This window comes from Cyprinodon tularosa, unplaced genomic scaffold, assembly GCF_016077235.1.
Source record: "Cyprinodon tularosa strain WSP-4 unplaced genomic scaffold, ASM1607723v1 ctg1176, whole genome shotgun sequence".
NCBI classification, from domain to species: Eukaryota; Metazoa; Chordata; class Actinopteri; order Cyprinodontiformes; family Cyprinodontidae; genus Cyprinodon; species Cyprinodon tularosa.
Window position 1 is genome coordinate 74,501 of NW_024037977.1, and position 14,625 is coordinate 89,125.

General features: G+C 45.9%; 1 protein-coding gene across 3 annotated transcripts in view; it reads right to left on the reverse strand.

Annotated features, from left to right (window-relative positions):
* Nucleotides 1–2,648: 2,648 nt before the first annotated feature.
* The window catches only part of LOC119799213 (extracellular sulfatase Sulf-2-like), a 62,539-nt gene continuing 50,562 nt past the window's right edge, over nt 2,649–14,625 (reverse strand). The window contains exons 18-22 of one of the 3 annotated variants that reach the window (XM_038309037.1): nt 11,366–11,508; nt 11,038–11,161; nt 9,122–9,158; nt 4,729–4,785; nt 2,649–3,395 (exon numbers count right to left, since the gene is read on the reverse strand). In XM_038309037.1, coding sequence (XP_038164965.1) covers nt 3,365–3,395; nt 4,729–4,785; nt 9,122–9,158; nt 11,038–11,161; nt 11,366–11,508 — 392 coding nt within the window. In that variant the 3' untranslated portion in view covers nt 2,649–3,364. The remainder of the gene's footprint in view (nt 3,396–4,728; nt 4,786–9,121; nt 9,159–11,037; nt 11,162–11,365; nt 11,509–14,625) is intronic. The other 2 variants (XM_038309029.1, XM_038309028.1) reach the window with 2 other exon arrangements.

The following is a 14,625-nucleotide window of genomic DNA, read 5'->3' on the forward strand; positions in this document are numbered from 1 at the left end:
CTTCAGTGGTTCTGGTGAAAACACGAGAAACACGCTCTGATCAGTTTGGCATTCAACACTTTATTCACAGACTAAAGTCCACAGGTTAGTGCGGGGCGGGTCCTTCTGGGTCCAGGTCCAGAACTGGACCAGTTCAGCAGGAACACAGCAGAACCTTTAATAATAGGAAACGAAAGGAAGGAGGGAGGACCCGATTCACACAGGAAGGAAGGGAGGGAGGAAGGAGGGAGGAATGAAGGACCCGATTCACACAGGAAGGAAGGAAGGAGGAAGGAAGGAGGGAGGGAGGGAGGAAGGAGGGAGGAATGAAGGACCCGATTCACACAGGAAGGAAGGAAGGGAGGGAGGGATGAGGGAGGGAGGGAGGAAGGAGGGAGGATCCGATTCACACAGGAAGGAAGGGAGGGAGGGAGGAAGGAAGGAGGATCCGATTCACACAGGAAGGAAGGAAGGAAGGGAGGGAGGGAGGGAGGAAGACCCGATTCACACAGGAAGGAAGGAAGGAAGGAAGGAAGGAAGGAAGGAAGGAAGGAAGGAAGGAAGGAAGGAAGGAAGGAAGGAAGGAAGGAAGGAAGGAAGGGGGGGAGGGAGGGAGGAAGGAGACAGGAAGGAGGGAGGACCTGATTCACACAGGAAGGAAGGAAGGAAGGAAGGAAGGAAGGAAGACCTGATTCACACAGGAAGGAAGGAAGGAAGGAAGGAAGGGAGGGAGGGAGGAAGGAGGGAGGAAGGAGACAGGAAGGAGGGAGGAAGGAGGGAGGGAGGACCCGATTCACACAGGAAGGAAGGGAGGGAGGGAGGGAGGGAGGGAGGGAGGGAGGGAGGGAGGGAGGGAGGGAGGGAGGGAGGACCCGATTCACACAGGAAGGAAGGAAGGAAAGGGAGGGAGGGAGGGAGGGAGGGAGGGAGGGAGGGAGGACCCGATTCACACAGGAAGGAAGGAAGGAAGGAAGGAAAGGGAGGGAGGGAGGGAGGGAGGGAGGGAGGGAGGGAGGGAGGAAGGAAGACCCAATTCACACAGGAAGGAAGGAAGGAAGGGAGGGAGGGAGGGAGGGAGGGAGGGAGGAAGGAAGGAGGGAGGACCCGATTCACACAGGAAGGAAGGAAGGAAGGAAGGAAGGAGGGAGGACCCAATTCACGAAGGAAGGAAGGAAGGAAGGAAGGAAGGAAGGAAGGAAGGAAGACCTGATTCACACAGGAAGGAAGGAAGGAAGGAAGGGAGGGAGGGAGGAAGGAGGGAGGAAGGAGACAGGAAGGAGGGAGGGAGGGAGGGAGGGAGGACCCGATTCACACAGGAAGGAAGGAAGGAAGGAAGGAAGGAAGGAAGGAAGGAAGACCTGATTCACACAGGAAGGAAGGAAGGAAGGAAGGGAGGGAGGGAGGAAGGAGGGAGGAAGGAGACAGGAAGGAGGGAGGAAGGAGGGAGGGAGGACCCGATTCACACAGGAAGGAAGGGAGGGAGGGAGGGAGGGAGGGAGGGAGGGAGGACCCGATTCACACAGGAAGGAAGGAAGGAAAGGGAGGGAGGGAGGGAGGGAGGGAGGGAGGGAGGACCCGATTCACACAGGAAGGAAGGAAGGAAAGGGAGGGAGGGAGGGAGGGAGGGAGGGAGGAAGGAAGACCCAATTCACACAGGAAGGAAGGAAGGAAGGGAGGGAGGGATGAGGGAGGGAGGGAGGAAGGAGGGAGGATCCGATTCACACAGGAAGGAAGGAAGGGAGGGAGGGAGGGAGGGAGGAAGACCCGATTCACACAGGAAGGAAGGAAGGAAGGAAGGAAGGAAGGAAGGAAGGAAGGAAGGAAGGAAGGAAGGAAGGAAGGAAGGAAGGAAGGGGGGGAGGGAGGGAGGAAGGAGACAGGAAGGAGGGAGGACCTGATTCACACAGGAAGGAAGGAAGGAAGGAAGGAAGGAAGGAAGACCTGATTCACACAGGAAGGAAGGAAGGAAGGAAGGAAGGGAGGGAGGGAGGAAGGAGGGAGGAAGGAGACAGGAAGGAGGGAGGAAGGAGGGAGGGAGGACCCGATTCACACAGGAAGGAAGGGAGGGAGGGAGGGAGGGAGGGAGGGAGGGAGGGAGGACCCGATTCACACAGGAAGGAAGGAAGGAAAGGGAGGGAGGGAGGGAGGGAGGGAGGAAGGAAGACCCAATTCACACAGGAAGGAAGGAAGGAAGGGAGGGAGGGAGGGAGGGAGGGAGGGAGGAAGGAAGGAGGGAGGACCCGATTCACACAGGAAGGAAGGAAGGAAGGAAGGAAGGAAGGAGGGAGGACCCAATTCACGAAGGAAGGAAGGAAGGAAGGAAGGAAGGAAGGAAGGAAGGAAGGAAGGAGAGAGGACCCGATTCATGAACGAAGGAAGGAAGGAAGGAAGGAAGGAAGGAAGGAAGGAAGGAAGGAAGGAAGGAAGGAAGACCCAATTCACGAAGGAAGGAAGGAAGGAAGGAAGGAAGGAAGGAAGGAAGGAAGGAAGGAAGGAAGGAAGGAAGACCCAATTCACGAAGGAAGGAAGGAAGGAAGGAAGGAAGGAAGGAAGGAAGGAAGGAAGGAAGGAAGGAAGGAAGGAAGGAAGGAGAGAGGACCCGATTCATGAACGAAGGAAGGAAGGAAGGAAGGAAGGAAGGAAGGAAGACCCAATTCACGAAGGAAGGAAGGAAGGAAGGAAGGAAGGAAGGAAGGAAGGAAGGAAGGAAGGAAGGAAGGAAGGAAGGAAGGAAGGAAGGAAGGAAGGAAGGAAGGAGGAGCTATAGGGTGGAGCTGTAGGGTGTGGTTGTTTGTTCTTGGATTATTAGGAATAATTTCAGAATTAGAGGCAGAACTTCCTGTGTGAATCCATGGAAACAGATTTCCTTCCCACCATGGCCGCTTCCATCGGCTTCAGGAGGAGGAAGATGATTGGATGGTAACAATAATCAAAGCAAAGAAGAAATGACATCATCATTAAGTCCGGTTCCTGATTGGGGACTTCCTGTTGTCACTGTCATCCTCTTTGGGTCGGGGAACAGACGTTGGTCGATGACATTGTTAGTATTGGTCACCATGGCAACCAGCAGTAACATCAAAGGAGGAAGTGAGATGACCGCGTTGGTGGTGAGGTCAGAGACCAGCTGGTCCTTCAACGTCTTTACAGACAGTTAGACTACAAACAAACACAGTCATGAAGGAGGGCAGGGGGAGCAGCAGGAGGAGGAGGAGCAGGAGGAGGAACAGGTGCATCAAGCGTTCGCTCCTGGCGCCTCTCCCAGTGATGTCACATGAATTGCAGGAGCTGATTGGCTGATTGCTGGGGTAGGGGCGATGACCACACCTCCCTCCTTCAGAATGCTGCTGTGGGCGGAGCCTGGTCCAGTGTCAGCCAATCAGGAAGCTTATCCCTTCCAGCCGTCCCAGATCGGCCCTCTGGTCACAAACAGAGAGAGAATGTTCAGCGTCAAACATGGCGGCACATCTGTTTGTGTTAAAGATGAGCGAGGCCCATGCAGGCGGAGACATATGGCAATAAACTGAAACCCAAATACGGTCGTTAAAGCAACGGTTGGATGAAACAGAGAAATGTATGGTTAGGAGGTCAAAGGTCATCAGGGAGGACTGAAGGAACAGAGTCTGCTGGTGTTTCTAAGGTTCTGCAGCTGTTTTCTGCTGAACGCAGCTCTGGTTCATCAGAAGTTCCCAAAAGCTCCATCTGACGTAGTTCCTGTTCCTCCGTAAGCAGAGTTAAAATTATGATGGAGGGACCACCCCATTTAAAGCAGAGATTAAACAGTTAACCAAACTAACTTAGTTCATGAAGCCACTCTGACTATTATCAGTAATTATATTACATGAAAAATATATAAACATAAAACAACCTGGTGTTTAGCATTTGCGCCGCCATGTTGCAGCACTCCAAGCGGTGATGGATGCTTCAGCTAATAGTGAATATATAGATAAAACTCTAACCTATAGGAAGGAGAGCTGAGGATCTGATTATTGCTGCTACCCAACAGAACACCTGCTGGGGAGAATATGTAAAGCAGCCGACATTAGAGTCCAGTGAGCTAACGATCCATCAGACAGCCAGCTGCAGCCTGAAGCTCCTTGCACTTTAATTTCAGCGCCTGTAAGCTGAGCTGTACTGACCCACCAACACTACTAAACACTCTACCGACCCACCAACACTCTACTGACCCACCAACACTCTACTGACCCACCAACGCTACTAAACACTCTACTGACCCACCAACACTCTACCGACCCACCAACACTCTACTGACCCACCAACACTCTACTGACCCACCAACGCTACTAAACACTCTACTGACCCACCAACGCTCTACTGACCCTGAACTCTCCTCCGCAGAAACCTCCAGTTTGATTCCTGGAATTCTTCAGAATATTCACCTGAAACGAGAATTTCTCTGTCTAAAGGATGCACCTGAAGGAGAAACCTCCGTGATGTTCACAGTCAACCAGGGTGGGAGTGTAGAACCTTCTGGTTGTCACTAGGGACAGGACAATAAACCATGAAGGAATAAAGGTCAAAGAGACAAAGCTGTGAGGTTCTCCTCTCAGCATATTAAAGACCGGAGGAGGAGTTCTGCTGCCGTTTGTTCTGATGATGCTTTAGGGGGAACCAGGAGTTAAACTACGGTTTCATTCTAAGTTCTTATAAGACATGAGCGTCAGAAAGGCGAGAGGAAAGAGGCGGCGACATGAAGGGCAAACACAGAGGAGAAGATGCAGGAAGACTCACAGCGTTCGGGATGATGAAGGTTTCTTCACTCTGGACCACCTCCTCCGCTCAAACAGCCTGATGCAACAAACACACCCAAAGTTACACACACATTAGGACACACACATACACACACATACACACACATTAACACACACACATACACACACATTAACACACACACATACACACACAATAACACACACACACAGTAGCACACACATTAACACTCACACATACACACACATTAACACACACACACAGTAGCACACACATTAACACACACACATTAACACACACACATACACACACATTAACACACACACACAGTAGCACACACATTAACACACACACATTAACACACACACACAGTAGCACACACATTAACACACACACATTAACACACATACACACACATACACACACATTAACACAGACATTAACACACAGTAACACACATTAACACACACAGTAACACACACATACACACACAATAACACAGACACACATTAACACACACACACAGTAGCAAACACATTAACACACAGTAGTTCACACATTAACACACACATACACACACAATAACACAGACACACATTAACACACACACACAGTAGCAAACACATTAACACACATTAACACACACACATTAACACACACACAGTAGCACACACATTAACACACATTAACACACATTAACACACAGTAGTTCACACATTAACACACACATTAACACACACATACACACACAATAACACAGACACACATTAACACACACACACAGTAGCAAACACATTAACACACAATAACACAGACACACATTAACACACACACAGTAGCAAACACATTAACACACAGTAGTTCACACATTAACACACACATACACACACAATAACACAGACACACATTAACACACACACACAGTAGCAAACACATTAACACACATTAACACACACACATTAACACACACATTAACACACATTAACACACACACATTAACACACACACAGTAGTTCACCCATTAACACACACATTAACACACACACATACACACACAATAACATAGACACACATTAACACACACACACACAGTAACACACACATTAACACACACACACAGTAGTTCACCCATTAACACACACATTAACACACACACATACACACACAATAACATAGACACACATTAACACACACACACACACACAGTAGCAAACACATTAACACACATTAACACACACACACACACACACACACACACATTAACACACACATTAACACACATTAACACACAGACATTAACACACACACATTAACACACACAGTAGCAAACACATTAACACACATTAACACACACAGACATACACACACAATAACATAGACACACATTAACACACACACACAGTAACACACACATTAACACACACACACAGTAGTTCACCCATTAACACACACATTAACACACACACATACACACACAATAACATAGACACACATTAACACACACACACACAGTAGCAAACACATTAACACACATTAACACACACACACATACACACACATTAACACACACATTAACACACATTAACACACACACATTAACACACACGCATTAACACACACAGTAGCACACACATTAACACACATTAACACACACATTAACACACACACACAGTAGTTCACACATTAACACACACACTAACACACACACATACACACACAATAACACAGACACACATTAACACACACACAGTAGCAAACACATTAACACACATTAACACACACACACATACACACACATTAACACACACATACACACATTAACACACATTAACACACATTAACACACATTAACACACACACATTAACACACACAGTAGCACACACGTTAACACACATTAACACACATTAACACACACACATTAACACACACACAGTAGCACACAATAACACATTAACACACATTAACACACACATTAACACACACACAGTAGTTCACACATTAACACACACACAGTAGCACACAATAACACATTAACACACATTAACACACACATTAACACACACACACAGTAGTTCACACATTAACACACACAATAACACAAACACATTAACACACACACACAGTAGCAAACACATTAACCCACATTAACACACACACATACACACACATTAACACACACACATACACACACAATAACACAAACACACATTAACACACAGTAGCACACACATTAATACACATTAACACACACACATACACACACATTAACACACACACACAGTAGTTCACACAGTAACACACACATTAACACACACACACACACACACACACACACACACACACACACACACACACACACACACACACACAACACACACACACACATTAACACACACACACAGTAGCACACACATTAACACACATTAACACACATTAACACACATTAACACACACAGTAACACACACATTAACACACACACAGTAACACACATTAACACACACACACATTAACACACACACACAGTAACACACATTAACACACACACATTAACACACAAACACAGTAACACACATTAACACACACACAGTAACACACATTAACACACACACATTAACACACACACAGTAACACACATTAACACACACATTAACACACATTAACACACATTAACACACATTAACACACACAGTAACACACACATTAACACACACACAGTAACACACATTAACACACACACACATTAACACACACACAGTAACACACACATTAACACACACACAGTAACACACATTAACACACACACATTAACACACATTAACACACACACAGTAACACACATTAACACACACACAGTAACACACATTAACACACACACAGTAACACACATTAACACACACACATTAACACACACACATTAACACACATTAACACACACACAGTAACACACATTAACACACACACATTAACACACACACAGTAACACACATTAACACACACACAGTAACACACATTAACACACACACATTAACACACACACATTAACACACATTAACACACACACAGTAACACACATTAACACACACACATTAACACACACACAGTAACACACATTAACACACACACACATTAACACACACACAGTAACACACATTAACACACACACATTAACACACACACAGTAACACACATTAACACACACACAGTAACACACATTAACACACACACATTAACACACACACAGTAACACACATTAACACACACACAGTAACACACATTAACACACACACAGTAACACACATTAACACACACACATTAACACACACACAGTAACACACATTAACACACACACAGTAACACACATTAACACACACACATTAACACACAGTAACACACATTAACACACATTATTCCCCCTTAATTTACCTGAATGGAATTTATCATTAAATCTACTCTCATCTTTTCAGGAACTCTTAATATTTGTGTCCTGCTATCAGCCAGTTTCCATCCTCTTTTATCACCAAAGGAAAAGGATAACTACTCACTATCTGTTGGAAAAAGACGATTCTCTTGGCGTTTAAAATAACAACACGGAACAGCTCAAAAGGACCTCATTTATTTATTTTACAATTCAGTAAACCACAGCTGCTGATTAAACTGGATGTTAAACAGTGAGATGATTATAGGAGCTGATTTTAACGAGTAATCGATCAGCAGCGCATGACCGTGACCGTGATATCTTCCATTGTTGTTTTGGAAAATAGAGGCCGTTTGTCAATATGCGTTCTTGAGCGTTCTCGTGTCCTCGTGACGTGTCATCAGCCTCAGCTGTTCCAATTGCCGAGATCGCCAGACCGAGAACGCACCAAATCCCCGGATGTGGCTCTCGCCCCGCCCTCTTTGCCCAGCATGTATCAGAGCAAACTTGTCCGTTCTTGAGATTGGCAGCCTCCCAGCATGCACTGCAGCAGCAGCAGCTTTCAATGGAGCACTCCATTGAAAGTTAAAATTTCTCTTTCTGTTGTTCAATCAAAGTACATTTTAGTATCATTTGATGCGAGAATAATATACTTGAAGCGTCACTATATGGCCCATTTACTGATCTTATGCGTAATTTAAAAACAGATTTACGAAGTTGAGAGGACCGCGGCAGCAGCAGACCTCCAAAGCTAACGGGAGCGGCCAGGGCTAACGTTAGCCCGTTTTCAGCAGCCAGGGCTAACGTTAGCCCGTCCCTAGAAATTCCAGACTGATGGTGCAGAAGAATAGCAGTAAAACTGGTTCACGACCAGAAGCAAGCGACATTTGATGTGTGCGGTTGAAGAAGTCTAATCTGCACTTTACACACACAGTTAAACACACACACACACACACACTAACACACATGGGCGTCGGGTTCAGGTGAGGGTGTGTACCTGTAGTCATCAAAGCCGCCATCAGTCCGTCCTCCTGCTGAAAACAACATCTGATTGGTTACTAAGTAACGGCTCCTGTTTATATCTGAACTACAGTTTCCTGAAGGAACCAGCAGCTGCTGAGGCTGTTGGCCATCCTGAAGGTGAAGCAAGTTAAAATCTTGTTTGGATTTTAAAACACAGCTTTAGTCTCTAGTTTATTTTAATATTTGTTTATCTTATGCTTATTTTCCCTTCAGTGGTCTACATGGGTGGACTAAGACACTTTCTACATGGGTAGACTGAGACACTTTCTACCTGGGTGGACTGAGACACTTTCTACATGGTTGGACTGAGACACTTTCTACATGGGTGGACTGAGACACTTTCTACCTGGGTGAACTGAGACACTTTCTACCTGGGTGGACTGAGACACTTTCTACATGGGTGGACTGAGACACTTTCTACCTGGGTAGACTGAGACACTTTCTACCTGGTTGGACTGGGACACTTTCTACCTGCGTGGACTGAGACACTTTCTACCTGGGTGGACTGAGACACTTTCTACCTGGGTGGACTGAGACATTTTTCTAACTGGGTGGACTGAGACACTTTCTACCTGGGTGGACTGAGACATTTTTCTAACTCGGTGGACTGAGACACTTTCTACATGGGTGGACTGAGACACTTTCTACTTGGGTGGACTGAGACACTTTCTACATGGGTGGACTGAGACACTTTCTACCTGGGTGGACTGAGACACTTTCTACCTGGGTGGACTTAGACACTTTCTACCTGGGTGGACTGAGACACTTTCTACCTGGGTGGACTGAGACACTTTCTACCTGGGTGGACTGAGACACTTTCTACCTGGATGGACTGTGACACTTTCTACCTAGGTGGACTGAGACACTTTCTACCTGGGTGGACTGAGACACTTTCTACCTGGATGGACTGAGACACTTTCTACCTGGGTGGACTGAGACACTTTCTACCTAGGTGGACTGAGACACTTTCTACCTGGGTGGACTGAGATTTGACATTTAATGGTTTGGTAATTATAAAATTGAAACTGGAACAAGAGTCATTTTCTTTGAATACAGGATTTCTGGAGCTTATTTTCTGTTTTCATTTTTGTAAATAAATATATTCTCTCCAGTTTTTGCAAGGGTTAAAGGAAAAGTCGCTCATATTCAGAATTCAAACTTCTGAAAGTTCTTTAAATCTGAAATGATTCCATCCTGTTTAATAAATGATCAGTGTTTTTAATTCAGAGTAATTTTCATGTGAATGTGCTTTACTGGAGGCATCCATGTTTGTCAAAGAACACTACTGCCACCTACTGGTTAGTGACATTGTCACGGTGCGGTATCGGCTGTTGATCAAGTCCCAGTGCTGTATCTGATGTTTGTCACAACGCGCTATTATCCAAGTCATCTTGAAAACATTCTTCTTCCAAATGTTGGCTACATATTACGGGTTTTTTCTCTGGCCAGAAGTTCGATGTGTCTAGTAGTTCCCATTGATTTAGCTTGGAAAGCGGGGAGAATGGCGCTAGGCTTACCGCACCGTGACGTCACTGCTGGAAGATGGCAGGAGGGAGGGGCTACTATATTTGGGCAAAAATGGCCGCTCCCAGACTCAATGATCGCGATGAAAATCATTATTTTTATTTTTTTACTGATTTACGCTAAATTCATGAAATCACCGCAATCGTTTTAGTTTTAGGTATAAATAATGATCCATTGATTATTTCCTGCTGACTGAACTTTTCCTTTAAATTCTTTTAAACAATAATTAAATCCTCTTCAGGAAACAGCAACAAATCCTCAAACTAAAGTTCATAAAGTTTCGCAGTACGTTTCCAAACCGATCACTCAGTAAACAGACATGCAGCGTTGCCATGGTGACGGTGTGTGTTTGTGGGCGTGTCGTACCCAGCTCCACGGAGCGTGTGCGAGGGTTGCACTGCTTGTGACCCTTGCAGCCTCTGAGCTCCATCAGCTGGACGTGCAGCTGATTGAGAACGGTCCGATCCAACGAGCTGACGGCGTTTATCAGCTGCAGACACCATGGGAGAAACTTCCGCTTGCTTTGGGTTCCCAGTAAATGTACTGGTTCCAGGAAATAACACAACCAGTGCAGCTTTAGTATCCAGAGACAGACACCCCATGATGGAGAGCTGCTGAGGGTTTCAAAGGTTCCTCAAAGGAAGACCAGAGCTGCACGGTTCATCATCCACATGTGAAGGTTAGATGGCGTTACCTGGTACGGGTCGGTGTTTAGATCGAAGTATTCCAGGAATCCAGTGGCAAACTCACAAAACAGGAAGTTGTGTGTCTCGTTGATGGTCCTCAGACACCAGTAGGTGTTGTTGTTGGCGCTGGTGCAGGCGCAGAACGGTCCCACTGAAACACAAACACAGCCAGTCCTCAGACCCCCCCATGCTAACCACCAGCAGAGACACCTGGTGGTCATTTCTTTCACAGACACGGCAGGTGAAGAGTTCAGGAAAACACAAAGACCAAACGACATGAAGCTAAACGTGGTGATGATGGAAACCGAGCAGCTCTAGGGTGGAGAGGAGGTTCCTAACAGCAGCTGCAGAGCCCTGATTGGTTCTAAGCTGTCTGAGGACATGAAGCGGGACTTTCCTGGTCTTCTACACCTGAACTAATGAAGTCCTGAACCAGTCAAAGGCTGCAGAGACAGGCTTCCTGTGGAAACCTGTGTTTGAAGGTCTGAAGCCAACATTGACGGTATACTGGAGGATTTCCGCCCTCTCACCTTTAAACCAAACCGCTCATGGACAACCCTGTACCCGCTCCAAAGGGATCGCCTATCAAACACGTGCAGGAGCCCATTTCTCCTCCAGGAGGTGCAAGAATGCAGTGATGGGACGGTCGCTGGGATGGATCTCATCTTACCCATATTTATAAATAAAAAGTTTCCAGCAATAAGACTCGTGTTCATTAAATAAAAACATGACCTGCTGGTATCTGTGTGGAAATCTGGACGTGTTCGCAGGTTGAGGTCGAGTCACTGAAAGGTAGAGCCGCATTGGAGAGAGAGAGAGAGAGAGAAATGGCAGTCCTTTTCCAGGGTCTGCATGCAGCGAGGCTAATGCATGCAGCGAGGCTAATGCATGCAGCGAGGCTAATGCATGCAGCGAGGCTAACTGCACGCAGCGAGGCTAATGCGTGCAGCGAGGCTAACTGCATGCAGCGAGGCTAATGCATGCAGCGAGGCTAATGCATGCAGCGAGGCTAACTGCATGCAGCGAGGCTAATGCGTGCAGCGAGGCTAACTGCATGCAGCGAGGCTAATGCATGCAGCGAGGCTAACTGGATGCAGCGAGGCTAACTGCACGCAGTGAGGCTAACTGCATGCAGCGAGGCTAACTGCACGCAGCGAGGCTAACTGCACGCAGTGAGGCTAACTGCACGCAGCGAGGCTAACTGCACGCAGTGAGGCTAACTGGATGCAGCGAGGCTAACTGCACGCAGCGAGGCTAACTGCACGCAGTGAGGCTAACTGGATGCAGCGAGGCTAACTGCACGCAGCGAGGCTAACTGCACGCAGTGAGGCTAACTGCACGCAGCGAGGCTAACTGCACGCAGCGAGGCTAACTGCACGCAGCGAGGCTAACTGCACGCAGCGAGGCTAACTGCACGCAGCGAGGCTAACTGCACGCAGTGAGGCTAACTGCACGCAGCGAGGCTAACTGCACGCAGTGAGGCTAACTGGATGCAGCGAGGCTAACTGCACGCAGCGAGGCTAACTGCACGCAGTGAGGCTAACTGCACGCAGCGAGGCTAACTGCACGCAGTGAGGCTAACTGCACGCAGCGAGGCTAACTGCACGCAGTGAGGCTAACTGCACGCAGCGAGGCTAACTGCACGCAGCGAGGCTAACTGCACGCAGCGAGGCTAACTGCACGCAGCGAGGCTAACTGCACGCAGTGAGGCTAACTGCATGCAGCGAGGCTAACTGCGTGCAGCGAGGCTAACTGCATGCAGCGAGGCTAAGGCTTTATCCTGCTTTCCCTGCCTCAAAGGTCAGGATCTGATCCAGCCTGGATAAAGACAGCTAGGACTGATTTAAAGCACTTTGTGGAAAAGGAAAAGAAGAACAAACAATCTGGGATTCACATGGAAAATAATAGAATATATTCTACTTTTTCTAGATGTTTGTTTATTTGCATAGGTGCTCTTAAATAAACACATTCTCAGAAAATAGTTCTATACAATAAAAAATATAAAGCTGACTAATACCTTGTCTGGTAAAAAGAAAAAAACTGGTAGATTATTGTTTTAGGTTTGTGACTCAATATTGGACAAAACACAGATTAACCTTCGCAGCCTCAGAAGAGATTTATGGACAGGAAGTAAACCTGGACATGAAATGATGTTTTGTTTTTAAGTGTTTTTATCATGTTTTTTGTTGTTGGCATTCATATAAATATACTGGTGTGATAAATTAGTATACGTTTGATTGGTTTTAATGTATAGCGCCCCCTGGAGGAAACTCCACCAGCTGCCACTGCATCTGTGGCCACTTTTACTAATGATGCAAATTCCAAAACAAATCAACTGATCTTCCCTGGAAAGATAATATAGAATATAGAAGTAGATAACTTCGACCAGCAGTGACGTAAAACGGATTTCTCCAAACAGCCGAACTGAACCTGTCGAGAAGAAACTTAGAAACCATTTGATGTCAAAGTTATGGACCATCCATCCGTCCATTAAATATGTTTCCATCACTCCTTCCTAAAGGAAGCATCCAGAGAAATGCTGCCTGGCGTCATGGAGAGTTTTTATAGAATGTCTGAATTATTGAGCTGTTTTCTCAATAAAAAAAACAACTAATAAGGTAATGAGTTAATATTTTTAATACTCAGCCTATTACCAAATATTCAGACACAGTGTAGTTTGGATTCAATTATAATGGTTCCTGTATTAGTGCCAATAATCCAGTAATGAATTATTATTTGGTTATTTTATTGAACTGCAGAGAATAATTGATTAACATCGTTGTACGGCTCCTTCTTCTTTACTTCAGTTCTCTGAAAATCACCAGAATTTAGAAAATAAAGGATATTGTGTACAAAATGTTCCACATAACTACAGATGACTGATTATTACTGCATTTACTGCGCAATAAAGATTCCATATTTTCCCACTTAGTTTCAGTTAAATCCTGAAAATGTCCAACCTTCAGCTGCACCTGTCCTCATCTGACCCTGACAGAGAAATCTGTTCCTAAATCTCCAAAGTTGGTTCATTTATTGAATTGTGTTCTAGAGTCTGATTACAGGCCTCTAATAAAAGAAAGTGTTTTATTATAAGTGATACTGGAGTCTGATTAAAGGCCTCCAGCTTTAAATCATATAAATAGAATGTTACATAGATCATTATACTGGTTTGGTTGAACTGGGATTAACTGGGTTCTGAACTATCAGGGTCAGTTATTAAATATTAGCATTACAGGCCGTCCATGGAGCTTAGGGTTAGGTGACCCCT